We start from the raw sequence: 21,581 nt of genomic DNA, 5'->3' as shown, positions 1-21,581 counted from the left end.
ATGGAGTGGAGCAAGTGGCCAGTTTTAAGTTTCTGGGTGTTACCCTAAAAGAGGACCTGACCTGGGGGGCTCACATTGCAGCCCTGGTCAAAAGGGCCCAGCAGAGATTAGACTACCTGCGACTTCTCAGAAAACAACAACTGAATGAAAAACTGCCAGAGACCTTCTACCGCTTCACCATAGAGAGTATCTTAACTTACTGCAACTTGTGTCTGGTTTGCCAGTTTGCACAGTGGCAGATGGGATAGTGCTCCAGAGGGTTAACATCATTGCCCAGAGTATCATTGGCTGCCCTCTCCCCTCTTTGGAAGAGCTTTATAGTTCCTGCTGCCTTAAGAAAGTTCAAAACATTCTTAAAGATCCATCTCATCCTGGGAACCCTTTTTTTGAACTATTACCATCTGGAAGACAGTACAGGATAATAATAAAAACAAGGACAAATAGGCTGAAAAACAGCTTCTATCCCAGGGCAGTAGCTCTGTTGAATTCTACTGTATAGTACACTGAAGATGGTATTTAGTTTTGTCGTATGATGTGCAATGACAATTAAACTAAACTAAACCTGAGTCAGTTGCCAAGCATCTGAATTTTGATCACGTGACTGCGGATGCTGTAACGTTATAATTGTGAAAGTCACTTTTTCCAGTGATGATGGAAGTTTGGTCACGAAATGAACTGTTGTAAGTTGAAGAACTACCTGTACTAACAGTCAAAGCAAATTGATAGTAGATAAAAGTCAGTGGAATTCAGGGTGGGCTAGATTATATCTCTTGTGGACACGAAGAGACTCAAGGCTGATGACATGTTTGACACCCCCCCCCCCCAGGCTCAGCCTAGTCACCTACTCAAACCACAGCTCTGGGCATACCTCTCTAGGGTTACCCTCTGTGTGTCAGCACCCCCTTTTTCTTCAATGCCCTCTTTTCTTTTTCTGGAAGGATGTTGCGGAAGGACAAAGAGGAGGCGGAAGCTATCAAACACGCCAAAGCTCTGGAGGAAGAAAAGGCCATGTATTCGGTAAGGAAGTGGAAGTCTAGAATAGGAATAGGAATGGAATAGAGCAGAGAGAAGAGAAGACAGTTGGGAAGGGACCTTGGAGGTCTTCTAGTCCAACTCCCCCACTCAGGCAGGAAAAACCCTAGTCTAGACTATTTCAGACAAATGTTTGTCCAATCTCTTTAAACCCTTCAGTGTTGGAACATCCACAACTTCTGGAGGCAAGTTGTTCCATCGGTTAACTGTCCTCAGCGTTGGGAAATTTCTCCTTAGGCCTAGGCTGTTCTCTTCATTTGATGGAGGGGAGGGTCGTGTCCAACGCTTCTCACTTCTGACTCGTCTAAAATCTTCCCCGATGCAAAAAGTTGGGGACGTCCCCCTCGTCCACGGCTGGTCCACCGGGGAGCAGTGATGCTAGGCCCCCTCAGAGCCTGGGGCCTTTCTTTGCTCTCTCACGTCTGCCTTCTCTTCCAGGGTCGTCGCTCCAGGCGGCAAAGGAGGGAATTCCGAGAGAAGCGTTTGAAAGGAAGGAAGATCAGCCCTCCGAGGTAGGCCTTTCGGAAGTTGGGCCCCTTCCACTGTTGGCTGCCCTCGAGTCTCTGCGGGCGGGTGGAATTTCCAGGATCTTTTCTTTCTGGAGGGAGACCAACACTAACATGCCGTTCATAAGTGGTGGATTATGGGTAGGAGAACCCCAGAGGTGCTTTGTCAAGAGGCAACTGGGCTTTCTGGTTTTTCTTTCGAGATGTTTTGCTTCTCATCCAAGAAGCTTCCTCAGCTCCTAGTTGAAGATAGGAACTCTGAATCGATGTTACGAATCGATGAACGAACATAGATAGCTCATTCCCCACCATCCAGTCAGAGCCGAAGAAACTTCTTGGAGGAGAAGCAAAACGTCTTCCAAGCAAAACCAAGAAAGTCCAGTTGCCTCTTGAAAAAGCACCTTTGGGACAACCAGGACCTGGAGGACTGAGAATCTCCATACCGTTTTTCCAAAAAAAATACAATTACCCTGAAAGTAAGTCCTAGCTTGATTTTTACACATGCGCCCAATATAAGCTCTACACCCCAAAATAAGCCCTAATTAAGATCCCACTCGCTCCGGAGTAGACAGGTAAAAATTAAGCTAGAGTGGGGATGGGGAGGTGGAGCTGCCCTGCTACTTACCTTTGGACAGGTTTAGCCAGGCCTCGCACACCCCGACACCTGCCTTGCCAGCCCATTTCTTCTGCAGTCGGCAAGGCTTTCCTGAAGGCCTCTGTAGTGGATAACAAAGCTCTGGATCGATCCAGAGCTCTGGTATTGCCTGCAGAGGCCTTCAGGAAAGCCTTGCCGGCCGCAGAAGAAGAAGTTCCTGAAGGCCTCTGACAGCGAAAAGGAGGCCTGGGAGCGACACACACACAACTGAGGTTAGTCAGTGGATGACATCCCCCGAAAATAAGACCTGGTGCCTTTTTTTGGTGGCAAAAAGATATAAGACGGGGTCTTATTTTTGGGGGAAACGCGGTAGCTCATACCCCCACTATCCAGTCAGAGCGGAAGAAGCTTCTTGGATGAGAAGCGAAACGTCTTCAAAGAAAAAAACAGGAAGTCCAGTTGCCTCTTGCAAAAAGCACCTTTGGGATCAACCAGGACCTGGAGGATGGAGGACCTCCGTCGATATCTGTAGGAGAGCTAGTCTAAGAAATTCACGCCATAAGGGATAGATTTTTTTTTTTTAAAAAAAAGATATTTTCTGCACTGGGAGTGTGAAGTCGCTGCCGAAACGAAAGGCAGGAGGCTACAGTTCAGTTTTGCAAACCTTTCCGTGGTGCAGGGCGGACTTTTCGTTCTCACAGCCTTCTCTCATTTTACAGTTATGCGCGGAGAGACAGTCCCACCTACGATCCCTACAAACGGTGAGTGAAGACAACGGCTCTGCTTTTTTTTTGGTTGGGGGGGGGAAATCCCTTGGTTCTCCTGTGGATCGGTGAAGGGGAAGTTACTAGTATGTGAAAACAAGAGTTAAACGCCGCTCCTTTCTAGCACTGATGTTGCTTAATTTGGTAACGCAAAGTCTGCAAGAAAACCACCAGGCCCAAAGAGCATCAAGGACGCCACAATCATCCCTTCCTCCTCCTCTTCCTCCCCCCCCCCCATTCCTTTGTAGCACTGATGATGTTACCAAATTGGGTAACAAAACACCTTAAAGAAAACCACCAAGCTCAGAGAGCACCAAAGACCCCACAGTCCTCCTCCTCTTAACTTCACAAATTTTGCTCCTAGCACTGATGACGTTACCTAGTTGGGTCATAAAATGTCTGCAAGAAAACAAGCAAGCTCAGAGAGCACCCCTACAGTCCTCTTCCTCCTCTTCCTCCTCCTTCCCCATCTCCGCTTCAGCTTCCCCCCCCTCCTCCAGTAACACCTCCACCACCACCACAAAAGACCCACGCCCTCCTAACCCTGATGATGTTAGCTAGGTGGGTCATGAAACATCTGAGCACCACCCACCTCAAGAGAGCTCCAAAGCTCCCTCCGTTCCACCCGGGATACACTGAAGAACTGCTCTGGACTGGGATTAGCCTCTCTCTCTCTCTCTCTCTCTCTCCCTCCCTCTCTCTCTCTGTTCTGTCCCAGCCGAAGTTTCCGAAAGCAAACAAAGATAAACTCCAAAACTGAAACGTTGGCGGCTTTATTCCACAAATAACCCTCTTTGTAGATAACAGGTGGCTTGCAGCCAATTAGTCCAATAAATCAGAGTGTAATCATCACACTAACTCCTTCGAACTTTTGCCTTGTGCAAAGGCAAAAGCCATTTGAAACCAGGCTTATATTCCCTAGAGGGAGGGGCCATTAATTTGCATTGTTACTCCCAAGTTGCCTGTGCTGCTCTTCCATGAATCATCCTGCTCTCGCTCACACCCAGCACAGGCTTCTCCAGAACATCTTCCTGATTGCTGCCGGCGAACCACAACACTCTCCCTCCCTCCCTCTCTCCCTTTCCCTCCCTCCCTCCCTCCCTCTCTCTCCCTCTTTCCCTCTTTCCCTCCCTCTCTCTCTCTCCCTCCCTCTTTCCCTCCCTCTCTCCCTCCCTCCCTCTTTCCCTCCCTCTCTCTCCCTCTTTCTCTCTCTCTCTCCTCTTTTCCTCCCTCCCTCCCTCTTTCCCTCCCTCCCTCTCCCTCTCTTTCTCTCTCTTTACCTTCCTCTCTCTCCCTCTCTTTCTCTCTCCCTCCCTCCCTCCCTCTTTCCCTCCCCTCTCCCCCTCTCTCCCTCCCTCTCTCTCTCTCCCTCCCTCTTTCCTCCCCCTCTCTCCCTCCCTCCCTCCCTCCCTCTCTCTCTCTCTCTCTCTCTCTCTCTCTCTCTCTCTCTCTCTCTCGTGACCGCCATGCCTTCCTCCCACAGATCCCCCTCGGAATCCAGCTCTGAGTCTCGTTCCCGCTCTCGCTCGCCTTCCCCCGGTCACGAAGAGAAGATCACCTTCATCACCAGCTTCGGGGGCAGCGACGAAGAAGCCGCTGCTTCTCAAGCCGCGGGAGCCCCTCGGAAAACGCCCCCCCTCAACAAGCCACGCTCCGGCCAAGCGCAGCAGGGCAGCGTTCCGGCAGGTCATAGCGCCTCCTCCCGGTCGGTAACTTTCGCACCCGCCTGGCCTTTCCCAAACCTTAAAAGGTCGAGAGATTTGATTTTTTTGACGTCCATCCGCCCCGAATTGCTTGGTCTGGTCCTGGCCGGGTTAGGGGAGCCGCGTTGCCCTCGGTCACTCCGGCAGGCCAATTCTTTGCCCAAAGGATCCTTTCGTGATGGAATCTGGTCAGGGATCAGAAAAGAGAGGTTGTGGGGGGGGGGAGCTCTTGTCCCATGAGAGGTTTCCTACATCCACCTGTAGCTTCCTGGAAGGAGAGACAGGGTTCGGGATCCTTGTACGGTTGCCTTAATTTTGGAGGGATGCCCTGGAATTACAGTTGGGAGGATCCTTTGGCCTGGGAAGTTGATTGACTGCAAATTAAATCCCAGCCTGTTCCAACCGGCCGATTTTGCGACGATTGGCTGCTCGCTCTGCCCACTAGCATTATTATTACGCTACTGATAGTACTTTGGCCCACCTTTGGAAAGATTTAAGCCCGTGATGGTGAACCTATGGCACACGTGGGCCAGAGGTGGCACGCAGAGCCCTCTCGGTGGGCACGCACGCCATCACTAGCTGCTTTTGGGGTTTCTGGCGTGCACGTATGCACTGGCCAGCTGGTCTCCAAAAACAGGTCGCTTTCTGGCCCATTTTCAGGGCGTTTTTCAGGCGTTTTCTGGGGCATTTTGGGGCTGTTTTCGGGACGTTTTTGGCCCTGAAAAACAGCTGGAAAATGGCCCTGAAAATAGCCTGAAAAATGGCCAAAACAGGCCATTTTGGGGGCCATTTCCAGACCAAAAACAGCCCAAAAAACGACCCCAAAATGGCCAAAAACAGCCCCCAAATGGCCAAAAAGAGACATGCACTCACCCATCAACTGGTCTTTGGTTTTCCGGTGCTCTGGCATGCGCCCATGCATAGGCAGGCACAAGTTCTGGTTTGGGCACTCGGTGCCGAAAAGGTTTGCTGACTTAAGCGTTCTGATTTGACTTACAGTTAGTCCTCGACTTAACGGCCACAACTGAGCCCAGCGAGGAATGGGTTATTAATTTTGCCCCATTTTTACGACCCCCCCCAGGCTACATTTCTTCAGCTGAACCGCTGCCGTTGTTAAATGGGTAACGCAGTCGTTCAGTGAATCCGGCTTCCCCATCGACCTGTGTCGGTCAGAAGGCCACTTAAAAGACGACCACGTTTTCCCCCCGGGGGGCACTGCAGACCGTCGTAAATGTGAACCTGTTTGCCAAGCATCTGGGTTTTGATCACACGACCGGAGTGTGTGTGTGTCTGTGGTGCAACGATCATAAGGGCGAACGAGGGTTGCAGGCCTTTTTTTCCAGTGCCGTTGTAACTCTGAGCGGCCGCTAAAACGAATGGTCGAGGATTACCTGTATTTTATTTCTCTCTCGGTAAAATGTTATCAAGAAAAACTGAAGGAGCCGCACAATTGTGGCAGAGCAGCAAACGGCAATAAATAGTCACGTGCCATCGAGCCTTTTGTCAGCAGGACCAAAGCTTGGGAAAATTAGCTTTTCAAGACCTTGAGGGGATTCTGAATGAAACCCCCCCCCCAGTCTTGGACAGCGTGGCCAGTGGCTTGGGGGTGGGGGGGGGGAAGGGGAAACTTAATTTATATTTAGTTGGAAGCCGCGGGAACTTTCGGAGTCGGCTCGATGTCAGCGTTCCCACGTAATACACCCGTAGAAAGCAGAAATCCGAGGCAGGCAGATTACTCAAAAGAACAATTTTATGGGATACATCCTATTGGCACAAGCTGGTGAAAACCGACTCTGAGATTTCTCGCGGCTTTCACCTCATTAAAAAGTAAAAAGTTTCCCCTTTCCCCCCCAAGTCACCGGTATCCAATCCAGGTGCTGGTTGGTTGCTTGGTTACTTGCTCCTCCTCTGGCCAGCCCCCTGTGAGAATGTCCTTGGTTCCCACAGGAAAATTTTATTGTTTTGGCTACAAAACCCCATCTAGCTGTTACCCCCCCTCTCCCACCACTGTGTGGCAACCCCGTAGCCTCCAAGGTGGCCCCAGCTAGGTTCACTTCAGGGTTGACATTTACACTGTTGGAATTTGTCCTCCCCCTTGTCCTGTTTGAGGTCTTGTGGCAAACGATAATAAACTCTTGGCAGAGGTCCCTCTCTCTTAGGGAAGGTTCCCATGCACCATTTTTTATTTGAGTTTGAAATAAGCCTCCTTTCCCTGGCCGTTTTGAAAGCTTAAAGCAGGGATCTGCAATCTTGGCAACTTTTTAAGACTGGCGGACTTCAGCTCCCAGAATTTCCCTGACCCAGCATGGTTGGTTGGGGAATTCTGGGAGCTGGAAGTCCACACATCTTAAAATAGCCCAGTTTGGAGACTCTCTGGTTTAAAGGGAGCATTTCCTCCCTTTTAAAATAAAACGGGGAATTCTCAACGACGGGAGGACAGGTGCCCCGGACATCCTGAGCTGGAGGCTGGAAATTCTGCCCCTTTTGAGCAGCGAGATCTTGCAGCCCACCAACCTCCCCCTGCCTGTTGGACTTAGGCCGAACCGAACGTGGTGTGGAAGCCAGCGGGGTCTTCCCAACCCTTCCTGTCTCCAGGAAGCGGGCGCCCTGAAGAAGACAGAGAAGGCGGGGAAGCGAAGGGCAACCCGGCCCATTGCAGACGACCGAGCCGTGGCCGTTAATTCGGAAGCATATTTCCCCGCCTCCTTTTGGGGAATGTCCGGCGGGATTAGACCTTGGCAGTTGGGGACGACCTTCGGCCTTTCTCCGCCACTGCCAGTCTCCTGTGTGACCAGCTAGCATCCTGCCTCTCCTCCTTCCAGGCGACGCTCCACCTCCTCCTCCTCCTCCACCTCCTCCTCCTCTTCCTCGTCCACTTCCTCCTCCTCCACCTCGCAGTCCAGCTCGCGGTCCCACCGGACAAGCAGCTACCACAGGACCGGCGGTTACAGCCGCTCTCGCAGCCACAGGTATTCCCGGTCCCACAGCAGGACCAGGCGGTACTCGGCGGGAGGCTCTCGAGATGGGCGACGACACTCCAGGTCGCGGTCGACAGAGCGGGGCTGGCGTTACGGCTCTCGACGCAGATCCAGGTCAGTGAGCCAAGCAGCGGGAGAAAGGGTGCCCCTGTGTACCTTTTTTTTGGGGGGGGGGAGGCAAGGGTAGACGTGCCACAATGCAGGGATGTCCAACCTTGGCAACTTTTAAGATGTCAGGATTCCGGCAGTTCCCCCCAATTAAATCATCTCGAGCCAAACTTCCAAAACTAATCAGGATTTATTAGGAGTTAATGTGCCAGCACTGCCTGGGTGCAGCCTCCTCTGGGACACATAATTTATTGTCACCCTTGACCCTGGTTTCCTCCACCCCCCCACCACCCCCTGGGTGTATCGTAATTCATATTCTCCAACGGGGCACATCCATAGCCCAGAGTCATCAATCATGCTCTCCAGTTAGAATTTTGCCCGGCAGAAACTTCAGTCACCTAGTTACAATCTCTGAAAAACTATGCATGGAATGCACTTTCTATTTTGAAACTGCCTCATTGCTCTTTCAAACCCCTTTCCCCCCCTTCCCTTTCTGTTGGCAACTCTGAAACGGGCATAGAAGTGTTTTATGAGTTGACATAAGACTTAGCGGACTTCAACTCCCAGAGTTCCTCAGGCAGCCATGCTGGATGGAGAATTCTGGGAGTTGAAGTCCGCAAGCTTTAAAAGTTGCCAAGGGCGGACATCCCTGCTTGGCTAGCAGGGGAATTCTGGGTGTTGAAGTCCAGAAGGGCGGACACCCCTGCATGGCTGGCAGGGGAATTCTGGGAGTTGAAGTCCTGAAGTCTTAAAAGTTGCCACGGGCGGACATCCCTGCTTGGCTGGCAGGGGAATTCTGGGTGTTGAAGTCCAGAAGGGCGGACACCCCTGCTTGGCTGGCAGGGGAATTCTGGGAGTTGAAGTCCTGAAGTCTTAAAAGTTGCCAAGGTTGGAGTCCCCTGCTCTACTGCAAGGCTCTTCCCTCATTCCCAGGAGCCATTCCCGGTCTGGGGACCATTATCGGTGGAGCAGTGGCAGAGGAGGGAGGCACTGGAGCAGCAGCCGCAGCAGCCAAAGTGAGAGTGAATCGCGGAGCCGCAGCCGGTCAGTGTCTCCAGCCAGAGAGAAAATGCTGAGGCCTGTGGCTTCGCCTGCTGTAGGGGAGAAACTGAAAAAGTGAGTGTGCGGTTTTATTTATTTTTATTTCATGCATTTATTTGTACCCCACCTTGATGGCTTTTATAGAAAACTCAAGGGAGCAAGCATATTTAATAAGCTCAGAGAGCACCAAGGACCCCTCAGTCTTTGTCCTCCTCCCCTTTCTCCCCTTTTCCACTTGCAAACCGCTTCTTTCAAGCACTGATGATGTTACCTAGATGGGTCATGAGACGTCTACAGGAAAACCACCAAGCTCAGAGGGTGCCAAGGACCCCCACAGTTCAACCCTGAGCTACAAATATTCAGTTCTATCAGTGCCTTTTAAAAGACACTTAAAAAAATAATAATACACCATCAGTGTAGTTTTGTGATGGCTGCTGCATTTTGCGTCCATTAAAGCTTCCACGTGCCCTTTAAAAGGTGGTCTTAATTCCCACCATGGATGAAGGGCTGGAAAAACCGACGAACCTAGCAGAGAGAATCTAAATTGACTGCTTTAATCAAAGCAAAACAACGCATTCCACTCTATTCCTCCTTGGAAGCGGCTTCTGGATTTTGCGCTTGAGATGGAAGAAAGCAAAACAGTTGACCTTGGGTTTTGCAGATGAGATAAGTTTGTTCTAGAAGTGGCTAGTCCATATTAACCTGCAACAGGTTGAGGCTGTAATTTTACTGTCTTATTCTACTGCACTAAAGAGAGTCAGAGGTCAATATTTTCCTCTTCTTTTTTTCCCTTTTTTCCCCTTTCTGGTTTTTTTTTCATTTTCCTTTGTATTTTATATCTTGGAAAGCTTAATAAAATGATTACTAAAATAAAGGATTGGCTCCCTTAGGACTTGTTGAGTTAGTCACTGGAAGGCATGTCCATGGCTCGCTCAGAGGAATGAACCCCCAGTCTGGCATCCATCATTTGATTGACACCCATCTCCCTCCCTCCCTCCCTCTCTCTCTCTCTCTTTTAGGGCTGAAACTGCTGGTGGTAAAGAGACAGGAGCTGCCAAAGTCAGTAAGAATTTAAACCTCACCTCTTTAATTCCCACCACTGCAGAAAAACAAAAGACTCGGGGAAACCATAGACATGCAGGAAAAGGGTGCATTGTGGGGGCCTTTGCATGGTCATGCTTGATCGTTTCGTATTTAGCGAAGGGTGGAGATAGAACTGAACTGAATAACCTGTGTTTGGAAGGGTCCATAAAATGCAAGCCTGTTTGCTATCCGAAGATCGTTATGCAGCTTCCCTTGTCATGTTCAACCCTACATTTGCTTCAGGAACAAAATAGGCCTCCTTGGTTGTTTCATCCAATCTTCAAATAACAGAATTAACAGAGTCGGAAGGTACTTTGGAGTCTTCTGCCGGGTTTCCCCCCAAAATTAAGACCCTGTCTTATATTGGTTTTGGCTACCAAAAAAGGCATCGGGTCATATTTTTGAGGGATGTCATCCACTGATTTAATAACCTCACTTGCACGAGTTGCCCCTGGCCTCCTTTTCGCTGTCCAGAGGCCTTCAGGAACTTCTTCTTCTGCTGCCAGTAAGGCTTTCCTGAAGGCCTCTTCAACTGATCATGGAGCTCTGGATCGATCCAAAGCTTTCTTATCAGCTACAGAGGCCTTCAGGAAAGCCTTACTGGCAGCAGAAGAAATGGGCCGTCAAGGCAAGTGTCGGAGTGTGCGAGGCCTGGCTACAACTGTCCACAGGTAAGTAGTTGGGCAGCTCCACCCCCCCCCCTCATCCCCACCCTAGCTTAATTTTTACTTATGCACTCGAGTGGGCAGGATCTTAATTAGGGCTTATTTTGGGGTGGGGGGGGTAGGGAGTAGGGCTTATATTGGGCTCGTGTAAAAAAAATCAAACTAAGACTTACTTTCAGGGTAGGTCGTATTTTCAGAGAAACTGGGTAGTCCAGACAGCCTCCCAACCTTTTGGGCACCACAGACTCGGTTCTGTGGGGAGAGGTATTTCCGTGGACCGGAAGGGCCGTGGTTTCGAGTGCTGTCTCCATTGTGCAGATGGGGGCTTTGCTTATTTCCACGGCCCGGTTTTTGGCATACCACGGCCCGGTGTGCTAGTCCACGGACTGGAGGTTGGGGACCGCTGTTCTACTCCAACCTCCTGTACAGGCAGGAAGACCCCGCTATCTCCAACCTTGGCAAGACTTGTGGACTTCAACTCCCAGAGTTCCTCAGCCAGCCATTCTGGATGGAGAATTCTGGGTGTTGGAAGTCCACAAGTCTTAAAAGTTGCCAAGGTTGGAGACTCCTGCCATCTACCATTCCAGACAAGTGGCTGTCCGAAACCTCTTCATAGGGTTGGGGCACCCACAACTTCTGGTGGCGAGTCGTTCCACTGGTTCATCGTTCTCACGGTCAGGAAATTTTCTCAGATTATCCACCTGCAAATATGAAATCAGTTTAGATTAGAATGAAGAATTTTCTGGAAGGATGATCTTGACTGCCAAGCTGAAGGGCTGCAAAATTAAAAAAATAAAATAAAATAGAGAGATCCCTGGGGATTCAAGATGGGAGGGCAACTTGCTTCCAAGCCTGTTAAAATGAAAATCGTTTTTCTTTTCTTTTTTTCTTAGCTTGTTGGTTCATTTGTGTCAAAAGCACCGTGGATCAAAATCGGGCATGCTCCACAGGTAGTCCTCGACTTACAACGGTCCATTTAGTGGCTGTTTGAAGTTACCGACACCGGTGACAAAAAGGGACAGGCGGCCGGTTTTCACACTTAAACTGTTGCAAGCGTCTCCGTGGTCACGCATATCCGAGTTCAGACGCTTGGCAAAATGGTTCCTATTTATGACAGTTATGTGGTCCCCTTTGGCGACGGGGAAGTCTACAGGGAAGCCACATTCACTTAATAGCAGTGTTACTAATGGAACAATTGCAGTGCTTCGCTTAACCACCGCAGCCAGAAAGGCCGCAGAATGGGGCCAAACTCACTGAACTGTGTTGCTTAGCCACGGAAATTCGGGCCTCAATTGCTGTGGTCGTAAGTCAAGGACTACCTGTACCCAGCAGCTTTGAATTGCTTACCTGTGTACCAGGGGTGGGATTCAAGATTTTTTACTACCCGTTCTGTGGGCATGGCTTGGGCATGGCAGGGGAAGGATACTGTAAAATCTCCATTCCCTCCCCACCCCATTAACCTGCTTTCCAGCTCCATTCTCCTATGCAGGGCAACAAAAGGAGACCCAGCCAATCAGCTGGGACTCGATGGGAGGCGGAGCATAGATGGGGCGGGGCTAGTCAGAGGTGGCATTGGCCGATTCTCTGAACTACTCAGAATTTCCGCTATTGGTTCTCCAGAACTGGTCAGAACTGGCAGAATAGGAATAAAGGAAAGGAAAGGAAAGGAAAGGAAAGGAAAGGAAAGGAAAGGAAAGGAAAGGAAAGGAAAGGAAAGGAAAGGAAAGGAAAGGAAAGGAAAGGAAAGGTGGAATGGAATGGAATGGAATGGAATTTGTCTTGGTGCAAATATTCTCAGTATACATAAAAGAAAAGAGACATTCGTCAAGAGTCAAGAATCATCAGGTACAACACTTAATAATAGTCATAGGGTACAATAAGCAATCAAATCATACTAGGAAACAGTCATTAAAAATCATTAGGATACAATCAACAGTTATGGTCATACAGTCACAAGTGAGAGGGAATGGGTGATAAGGAGTGATGAGAAGATTAATAGTAATAGTAGTGCAGACTTAGTAAATAGTTGGACAGTGTTGAGGGAATTAGTTGTTTAGCAGATTGATGGCTTTCGGGGGGAAATGGTCCTTGTATCTAGTTGTTCTGGTGTGCAGGGCTCTATGGAGTTGTTTTGAGGGTAGGGGTTGAAACAGTTTATGTCCGGGATGTGAGGGGTCTGTAAATATTTTCACAGCCCGCTTTTTGACTCGTGTAGTACACAGGTCCTCGATGGAAGGCAGGTTGGTAGTAATTGTTTTTTCTGCAGCCCTATTTATCCTCTGAAGTCTGTGTCTGTCTTGTTGGGTGGCAGAACCAAACCAGACAGGTATAGAGGTGCAGAGGACAGACTCCATCATTCCTCTGTAGAACCGAATCCGCAGCTCCTTGGGCTTGGAATACCGTCTCTGTTACGTACAATCCTAGGCTTAGTAAGCCCCATCCTGTTCTTTTTCAGCAAGGGCTAGTGGCGAGGAGTAGCCAACGTTGGTTTGACTGGCACAGTGGCAGGTGGGGCCTTTCCTTGCTTTTCAGGCAGGCACCCATTGCTGCCAACCCCAAACCGGTCTCTGGCTGCCAAGGAAAAGGTTTGTGACCCACCGTCAAGCTGGCTGTGGGTGTTTGGGGAAGCACTTTTGGCAAGCAAGGCCCCTCCCCTTCCACAAGGGGAGAATTGAATTCTGTCTTGAAAGTGGAAGGGGTGGGGGAGGCAAAGTCAAAATCCTCCCGTTGATTGACCTGAGTTAAACTTGTAGAGCCAAAGGGAGGAGTGGGGGGTGGGCGGCTAAGACAAGAGCAGCCATTTAAGGCCTCCAGAAATCATGGCGGTCTAATCCGGAGGCTTCGTGTCTCCTTCAAATAGATCCTTAGTGGAGATCTACAGTCCTTCTTTTTCTCCCAGGATCATTTGGCAACAGGTGGTAGCATTTATTTTATTTTATTTTTACTCCCCCCCCCCTTTAGATCACTTGGCAACAGGTGGTAGCATTTATTTTATTTTCACTTTATTTCATTTCATGTTTCATTTCTATTCTACTTATTTCGTTTCATTTCATTTCATTTCTCATTCCTATTCTATTCTGTATTCTATTTATTTTATTATATTTTATTTATTTTTATTTTTCCAAGATCATTTGGCACTAGGTGATAGCATTTTATTTTATTTCCATTTTATTTTTATTTTATTATTTTATTTAATTTTACTTTTTTCCCAAGATCACTTGGCACCAGGTGGCAGTATGTATGTATGTATTTATTTGTTTGTTTGTTTATTTATGCGGAAATTTGTATGGCTGCCCAATTTAACGACTCAGGGCGTCTTGCAAGGATAAAAGCCCAATGCAAGAACAATAAAAAAGCAATAACTCCCCCCCAACCTTTACTGACAACACTTTAAATGACCCACCAGTTGGGCTTCGTCCCACTCGGGGGGCCCACTGGCACAACCACGTCTTCACAGCTTTTGCAAAAGAGTGTGAAAGCGTGTGTGTGTATGTGGGTCGATCTTCATCTCCATAGCGGTGGGGTCCTACAGCAGGGGTCCCCAACCTTCGGGCTGCGGCTCACTCCCGGGGCGCGGAAGCGGTGGGCAGTGAGCGCGCGCAGCTCCGTTTGCGCGAGAAGCGGGCAGGCGAGTAAGTATGAGCAGCTCCGTTTCTGCAAGCGGTGTGGGCGCGTGTGCCCCTCCCCCCACTTGCGCCAAGGGAACCGCAGGCGCGCCTTCGCTCACCGCTCCCACAGAACCATCCCCCTTCGCCCAAGGTCCACAAAATCAACGGGGAAGCCAGGTTCCCTGACCAACCGTGTTACTAACTTAACAACTGCAGTGATTTGACGTCACAAATGTGGTGGTAAAATCGCGGCAAGCTTCACTTCCCAAATGTCTGACTTGGCCACAGAAACGATGGGCTCAATTTTGGGCGTAGGTTAAGGGCTACCTGCATCGCGGGCGCCCCCTGTCACATCTTAGTTGAAAAGAGCCCTGTTGAATTGCTATCACACACACACACACACTGTTTTTCCCCAGATTAGGTGAGAAAGGACGTATCCTCTGGAATTTCCTAGTTGAGGATGTTCCAGACAGGAGTGAGCTACAAAAAATTTAGCAACAGGTTCTCTGCCCGGTTGCTGGGCGGGTGTGCCCATAATGGACGTGGCCTACTTGACCTCCTGCACCACAAATGGGGAAAGGGGGGGGTGTTTTCGCCCTCCCCGAGCCCTGCACTTACCTGGCATCCAAAATGGCCCCCGTGAAGACTCCGGGGAGGGGCGGGGAGGGGAGGGGAGGACAAGGCCAGCCAGGGGTGGGATTTACCGGTTCACTGAACCAGTAATTTAAAAATGATAAAATTAGATACCGGTTGTGCCCGAGCCTGCGGGGGGTTGGGGAAGGGTAGCAGTCCCACCCTGATTCCAGGTATATTGAGTGGCAGCTCTCAAACGGTTAGCTAGGATCGGCTCAGCGAATGGTTAAGAATCAGCTTCAGATAGACGGGTTTTAAAAAGTTGGGATCGATTCGGTGCCAAATTCCTGGTCGGGAGGGGGAAAAATGGATGTTGCTTTGATCCCTGCGGAAGACGGAAACGTAACGTGAGTCAGAGGGCTGCAGACAGGACAGGAAAAAACGTCTGAAAAGCAAAAAACAAGGCCGTTTTGGAATCCTGCCCTGTGCAAACAAGATTTGAAAGCCTCTCCGGATTCCTGGAAGGATTGCAGAAATCTGGAAAAGGCAAAAGGGCTTTTTGCTTTTTTTAAAAAATAAAATAAAATAAAATTGGCTGATCATTCTGATTCTTGTTCAAATCTCCAGAAGGGGAATTGGCCTTTCTAAAAAACAACTTTGACACGAATGTCAGAATTTTCATGACATTTCGTGTTGTGCTTGCCCTTCTTTTCTCACGTGCTACCACGTATACTGCATCTTTTTTAATTTTTTTTTTTTAATATTCCGCCTTTTATTATTTTTACAAATAACTCAAGGTGGCAAACATCCAAGACACCTTCCTCCTCTTGTTTTTCCCACAAAAAACAACCCTGCGAGGTTGGGTTGGACTGAGTGAGTGACTGCCTCAAAGACATTTAGCCAGTTTTTCATGCCTAAGACAGGACTAGAACTCACCGTCTCCGGGTGATTGGCCCAGAGTCACCCAGCTGGCTTTCATGTCTAAGGCGGGACTAGAACTCACTGTTTCCTGGTGATTGGTCCAAAGTCACCCAGCTGGCTTTCATGTCTAAGGCGGGACTAGAACTCATTCTCTCCTGGTGATTGGCCTAAAGCAGGGGTGTCCAACCTTGGCCACTTTAAGACTTGTGGACTTCAACTCCCAGAATTCCTCAGCCAGCAAAGCTGGCTGAGGAATTCTGGGAGTTGAAGTCCACAAGTCTTAAAGTGGCCAAGGTTGGACACCCCTGGCTTAAAGTTACCTACCCAGCTTTCGTGCCTAAGAGTGTTTCACTGTTTCCTGCTTTCTAACTTGGTGCCTTAACCACTAGATCAATATAGTTTTCGGCTTTTTTTCCACAAAAAGGCTGGGATGACTGACTCCAACTACAATTTATACATTTAAATGGCCCCAGATATAATCTGTTTTTATGTCACACCTCACAAGCCGATCTGTATCAAAGAAAAAAAAAATATTGCACCGGCATTTTAAAACAGCAGAAAAACTGCGTGTTTGCTATTAGCATATTGTAACCGTAATGAATTTTTTAAATAAACAAATCTTTTGCAACACAGTTATGGCTTGGAAATGAACTCTTGAGTCAGTACTGTTGTGTATATGTAGTTATTGTGTTTGGGTGTCCGGTGGGAGCCTTTTGTCTGATCATTTAGTGAACTTTTGCGTTTTTGAGTTCTGAAGTTGCTCACCCTGTGCTGTTGCTTCCTTTTTATATCCCTGAAATAAGCTGCCTTTAAAAAAAAAATCCCTTCAAGGTCTCTAGTAACAGTGATAAAGTTGGAAGGGACTTTGGCGGTCATCTAGTCCAACCCCCTGCTCTCACAGGAGACCCTATACCATTTCAGACAAATGGCTTCTCCAGTCTCTTCTGAAAAGCCTCTGGTGATGGGGGCAACCACAACTTCCAAAGGCAATTTGTTCCACTGCTTAATTGTTCTCACTGTCAAAAAATTTTTTCCTTAGTTCCAGGTTGCTTTTCTCCTTGATTAGTTTCCACCCATTGCTTCTTGTCCTGCCTTCGGGTGCTTTGGAGAATAGCTTGACTCCCTCTTCTTTAGGGGCAGCCCCTGAGATATTGGAAGTGTCAGGATTCCGGCAGTTACCCCCATTTAAATCATGAGTATCGAGCCAAACTTCCAAACCTTAAAAAGGATTTATTGGGAGTTAACATGTCCTGCACTGCCTGCACTGGGTGTAGCCGACTGAGACATGTAAATTCATTGTCACCCTTGACCCTGGTTTTACCTCACCACCCCCTGGGTGTATCGTAATTCATATTCTCCAATGGGACACATCCATAGCCAAGAGGCATCAATCATGCTCTCCAGTTAGAATTTTGCCTGGCAGAAACTTCGGTCGCCTAGTTACTATCTTTGAAAACATTTGTGGAATGCACTTTTGGTTTTGCAAGCTGCTGCACTGCTCGCCCCTCCCTTTTTGCTGGCAACTCTAAAAAGACCATAGAAATATTGACAAAGAAGATTGCTATCGTGTCACCCCTAGTCTTTCTTTTCACATAAGACTTTGGTTGGTTCTTTGTGGGTCCTTTGAGCAGGGAAGATAGGATTTGGGACACACAGGAACATTTTGGGCAGAGCCAAGTAGCTGGCAGTCCCTGGGAACTCAAAATACAGGCTTTTCATTCTTGTATATATAACAGTGAATGGCTGTCTTGTTGTTCACATCTCTTTCCCCCCACCCAATTACAATAATACTTTATTTATAGGAGACCCTTGTCTTTCTCCACCTATGCCTTCCCCGAACGGACGAAGGAGCTGAGGCCTGGGGCAAACTTTTTAATACCTTTCTGTTTGCTTCTGCTTATAGCCCAAGCTGACTCCGCAGGAGAAACTCAAGCTCCGAATGCAGAGGGCGCTTAACCGGCAATGTAAGCACCTTCGGGGTGGGCGCAGGGCAGCGGCTGGGACCGATCTGGCCCAGGGGACCCCTCTCCCTTTCCCTCTTTTCTCCTCCCCCCACCCTACCCCCCAAAAAACTCACTATTCTGCTCTGCCTCTTCAGTTAAAGCAGACAAGAAAGCAGCCCAGGAGAAGATGATGCAACAGGAACACGAAAGACAGGTAAGCAGGAAGCCCTGGGCAGCAGCTGAGTTAGGTCCATTGTAAATGCTCAGTAAGAGGCCACGAGTCGAGGGCTGCCTGTAGAAAGCACCGCTGTTGGTTGCTATGTGTCGACGTTCCAACTAACCCAACTCCAAACCAATAAACCCCGAGACAAGCAGTTCCTCAAAGTCCCAATTTATTAGAGTTTGTTGTCAATGTTCCAGAAAACCTCCATTCCAACCAATAACTCCCGAGACAGGCATCTTCTCAAAAGTTCTGTTTATTTGGATAAACTGGCACAACTGGGGAATCCCGAATCTGAAAGTTCCAGGCTTCCTTGCAATAAGTAAAAACTACAAATCCACCCCCTGCACCCATTACATATCCCAATCCCCATCCGTCCCAACTTGAGACTTCACTTCACCCAGGTGCAGAGATAACATGACCTTGACTTAGAAGAAGAATGCTGTTATGTCTAACCACATACACTCCAAGAAATGCCCCCCTCCCATTTTCCCAGGCTCAAGAATGTGGCAGTGTGGAAGCATCTGGTCTCATGGCTTCCAAAACTGACAGTTGTCATATTGGCACATCTGGGAAAACCCGAATCTGAGAGTATCCGGGTTATCCCTTCCCAAAAGAAAAATCAAAGATCCATCCCCTGCCCCCACCGGTCCATCACACAGCCCAATCAAATAGCTATCCCAACTGGAGACCTTCCTCCAGACGCTCCTCCAGGTGCAGGGCAACATGTCCTTGACTTTTGAGAAAGAATGTTGTTGAGTCTAAATCTTTGAGCTCTCTATGAAATCCCCCCTCCCAAATTCCCAGGCACTAAATGTGTCAGCCTCGAAGCTTCCAAGTAAAATATGGCTTCCAAGGCTGATACTATGAAGATGCCCCAGGTAGATTTCATCCTTGGGCTGACTGGACTTCCTTCTCCTCCCTTCCAGGAACGAGAGGATGAGTTGCGTGCCATGGCTCGGAAGATCCGGATGAAGTAATCCCTTGGATTTTCTCGTCCTTTGGGTTGGGGTGGCGGGGCGCCTCATCCCTGCTGATATCCCCCTTTTTTTCCTTCTCTGCAGGGAGCGGGAACGGCGGGAGAAGGAGCGGGAAGAGTGGGAGCGACAGTACAGCCGCCACAGCCGCTCGCCTTCTCCGCGCTACAGTAAGTGCTACCTGAAGGACAAAATGTTTGAAATGGTGTGGTGCCAGACTCAAGTGGCACGCCCCAGCCGAGGGGTACATTCTGCGAGAGCGTCGGGAGTACGAGGAGGCTGGAGCCAAGCCTGGTGGCGTATATAAATGCGGGAGAGTGCACTGCCCCAAGGGTGCCATGAGTTTTCACAAGTAATCTTTGACTTGCTTAGGGAAGGGATATCCAACCTTGGCAACTTTGAGACTTGTGGACTTCAACTCCCAGAATTCCCGAGCTAACATGACTGGAGGAGGAATTCTGGGAGATTAAATCCACAGGTCTTAAAGCTGTCAAGTTTGAAGACCCCTGATCTACAGTATTTATCTTCTCTCTCTCTCTCTCTCTCTCTTTCTCTCTCTGTCTATCTATCTATCTATCTATCTATCTATCTATCTATCTATCTTCCAACTATATTTCTATGTATCTATCATCTATCTATCTTTCTATCATATCTATCTATCTATCTATCTATCTATCTATCTATCTATCTATCTATCTATCTATCTATCTATCTATCTATCTATCTATCTATCTAATCCAAGGGTCTTCAACCTTGGCAACTTTAAGACTTGTGGACTTCCACCCCCAGAATTCCTGAGCTAACATGACTGGAGGAAGAATTCTGGGAGTTGAAGTCCACAAGTCTTAAAGCTGTCAAGGTTGAAGACCCCTGAACAGTATTTATCTCTCTCTCTCTCCCTCCCTCCCTCCCTCTCTCTCTCTCTCTTTCTCTCTCAAGGGTCTTCAAACTTGGCAAGAGGGAACTAAAACTTATCGTCTCCCTGGTGATAGGCCCAAAGTCTGCCAAGCTGACGTTTATATTATTTCTTTCTATTTGTTTTTCAGGTCGAGAACACAGCAGCTCCAGAAGGTAAGGCCACTTTTTATCTACTTAAGGGGTGCTGAAGGGGCAAACGTGGGGCAGAATGAAGGAATATAGACGCCATGTTGAAACTGGCAACTTTGGAAATGAATGTTTATTGGAGGAGGAGGAGGAATTGATGTTAGGTCCCCGAGGCTTTGTTTTGAATGCAAGGACGCTGCTGAATCAAGGCACATTTATTTTTTAAACTTATTTCTACGCTTCTACGATCCAAAAGGGATTTAATATTTTACTTAGGGGGGAAAAGTGCAAATTAAAACCCCATCTGGTCCATTGATGCATCCAAGAGGCACTCCAAAGCTTGAATGCCTGTAAAACACAGAAGGCCAGTTTTTTTTTTTTTCCCCTTTGCATTTGCTCTTATTTCAGGGGTGGGGGAACTATGGCCCCTTTTAGGATCTGCAGACATCAATTCCCAGAATTCCTCGCTTGGGAATTCTGGGAATTGAAGTCCACACTCCTAAAGGGGACATAGTCCCCCATTCCTGCTCTACTTGAAAGGCACCAGATTTGGGGGTAGGGAGCCCACTTGAGTCTGAAATACAATTCTCCCCCAAAGCCATCAGGGGGTGAATCTGTTTCCCCAAAAATACGACCTACCCTGAAAGTAAGTCCTAGCTTGATTTTTTTTTTACACGTGAGCCCAATATAAGCCCTACCCCCAAAATAAGCCCTAATTAAGATCCTGCCCACTCTAAGCTAGGGTGGGGATGGAGGGGGTAGAGCCGCCCTACTACTTACCTTTGGACAGTTGTAGCCAGGCCTCGCACAACCCGACACCTGCCTGTCTGGCCCATTTCTTCTGCAGCTAGCAAGGCTGGCAAGGCTTTCCTGAAGGCCTCTGTAGCTGATAAGAAAGCTCTGGATCGATCCAGAGCTCTGTTATTGGCTGCAGAGGCCTTCAGGAAAGCCTTGCCGGACGCAGAACAAGAAATTCCTGAAGGTCTCTGACAGCGAAAAGGAGGCCCGCGGGCTGGCGGGGGAATGCATGCAAGTGAGGTTAGTCAGTGGATGACATTCCCCCAAAATAAGACCTGGTGCCTTTTTTGGTGGCCAAAAATATATATGACAGGGGTCTTATTTTCAGGGAAACACTGTATGTTTGTGTCTGAATAATGAAAAGGGAACGTGCCACTGAGCCAGGAGTCCTGTTGCTGTTCCCGCCATGTCTTCCACTTCCCTTCATGTCTTTGTTCTGCGGTGTTTTGTTTCTCGCAGGCACTCGCGGTCACGATCCCGGAGCCCTCACTACCGCCACTAGGACGAATTCCTGGCGCAAGGCCAATGCTGCTGACTTCTCGCCCTGCTGGCTCTCCCCTTCCCCCCCCGGGAAGAGCTCACGTTAATCCTGCCGTGTAATAACGCTGTACATTGCTGTTTTGGGTTTTTTTTGTTTTTGTCAGAAAAATAAAATTTAAAAAAAAAAAGGCAAAGAGGTTCGGGATGTTAGCCCTGTGCTGCTGTTGCCCTCCTTCCCTCTAGTTCAAAGGTCTCCAAACTTGGCAACTTGAAGACTTGTGGACTTCAACTCCCAGAATTCCTCAGCCAGCAAAGCTTCTTAAGATTTGTGCATTTCGACTCCCAGAATTCCTCTGGCTGAGGAATTCTGGGAACTGAAGTCCACAAATCTTCAAGTTGCCAAGGTTGGAGACTCCTGATCCAGATCTATGGAAGAAAGGCAGGGCCTGCAAGGAGTGGGCGTGACCAAAGGCTGGCTGAGGAATTCTGGGAGTTGAAGGCCACAAGTCTTCAAGCTTTGCTGGCTGAGGAATTCTGGGAGT

General features: G+C 48.6%; 1 protein-coding gene across 4 annotated transcripts in view; it reads left to right on the top strand.

The window, feature by feature from the left end:
* The window catches only part of CLASRP (CLK4 associating serine/arginine rich protein), a 32,408-nt gene extending 11,208 nt beyond the window's left edge, over positions 1–21,200 (top strand). For 2 of the 4 annotated variants that reach the window (XM_087971156.1, XM_087971157.1), the window contains exons 10-22: positions 939–1,017; positions 1,471–1,544; positions 2,853–2,894; positions 4,381–4,602; positions 7,423–7,692; positions 8,620–8,802; positions 9,747–9,786; positions 17,481–17,541; positions 17,676–17,734; positions 18,670–18,716; positions 18,805–18,887; positions 19,764–19,788; positions 21,019–21,200. In XM_087971156.1, coding sequence (XP_087827282.1) covers positions 939–1,017; positions 1,471–1,544; positions 2,853–2,894; positions 4,381–4,602; positions 7,423–7,692; positions 8,620–8,802; positions 9,747–9,786; positions 17,481–17,541; positions 17,676–17,734; positions 18,670–18,716; positions 18,805–18,887; positions 19,764–19,788; positions 21,019–21,061 — 1,228 coding nt within the window. In that variant the 3' untranslated portion in view covers positions 21,062–21,200. Of the gene's footprint in view, positions 1–938; positions 1,018–1,470; positions 1,545–2,852; positions 2,895–4,380; positions 4,603–7,422; positions 7,693–8,619; positions 8,803–9,746; positions 9,791–17,480; positions 17,542–17,675; positions 17,735–18,669; positions 18,717–18,804; positions 18,913–19,763; positions 19,789–21,018 lie in introns of those variants that run through there. The other 2 variants (XM_087971158.1, XM_087971159.1) reach the window with 2 other exon arrangements.
* The last annotated feature ends 381 nt before the right edge of the window (positions 21,201–21,581 follow it).

This window comes from Notechis scutatus, chromosome 8, assembly GCF_049901735.1.
Source record: "Notechis scutatus isolate UNSWTSFEM ecotype Mainland chromosome 8, rNotScu1.2, whole genome shotgun sequence".
Classification (NCBI taxonomy): domain Eukaryota; kingdom Metazoa; phylum Chordata; class Lepidosauria; order Squamata; family Elapidae; genus Notechis; species Notechis scutatus.
The sequence above is the reverse complement of the archived record's forward strand: the minus strand, read 5'-3'. Positions and strand labels throughout refer to the sequence as shown.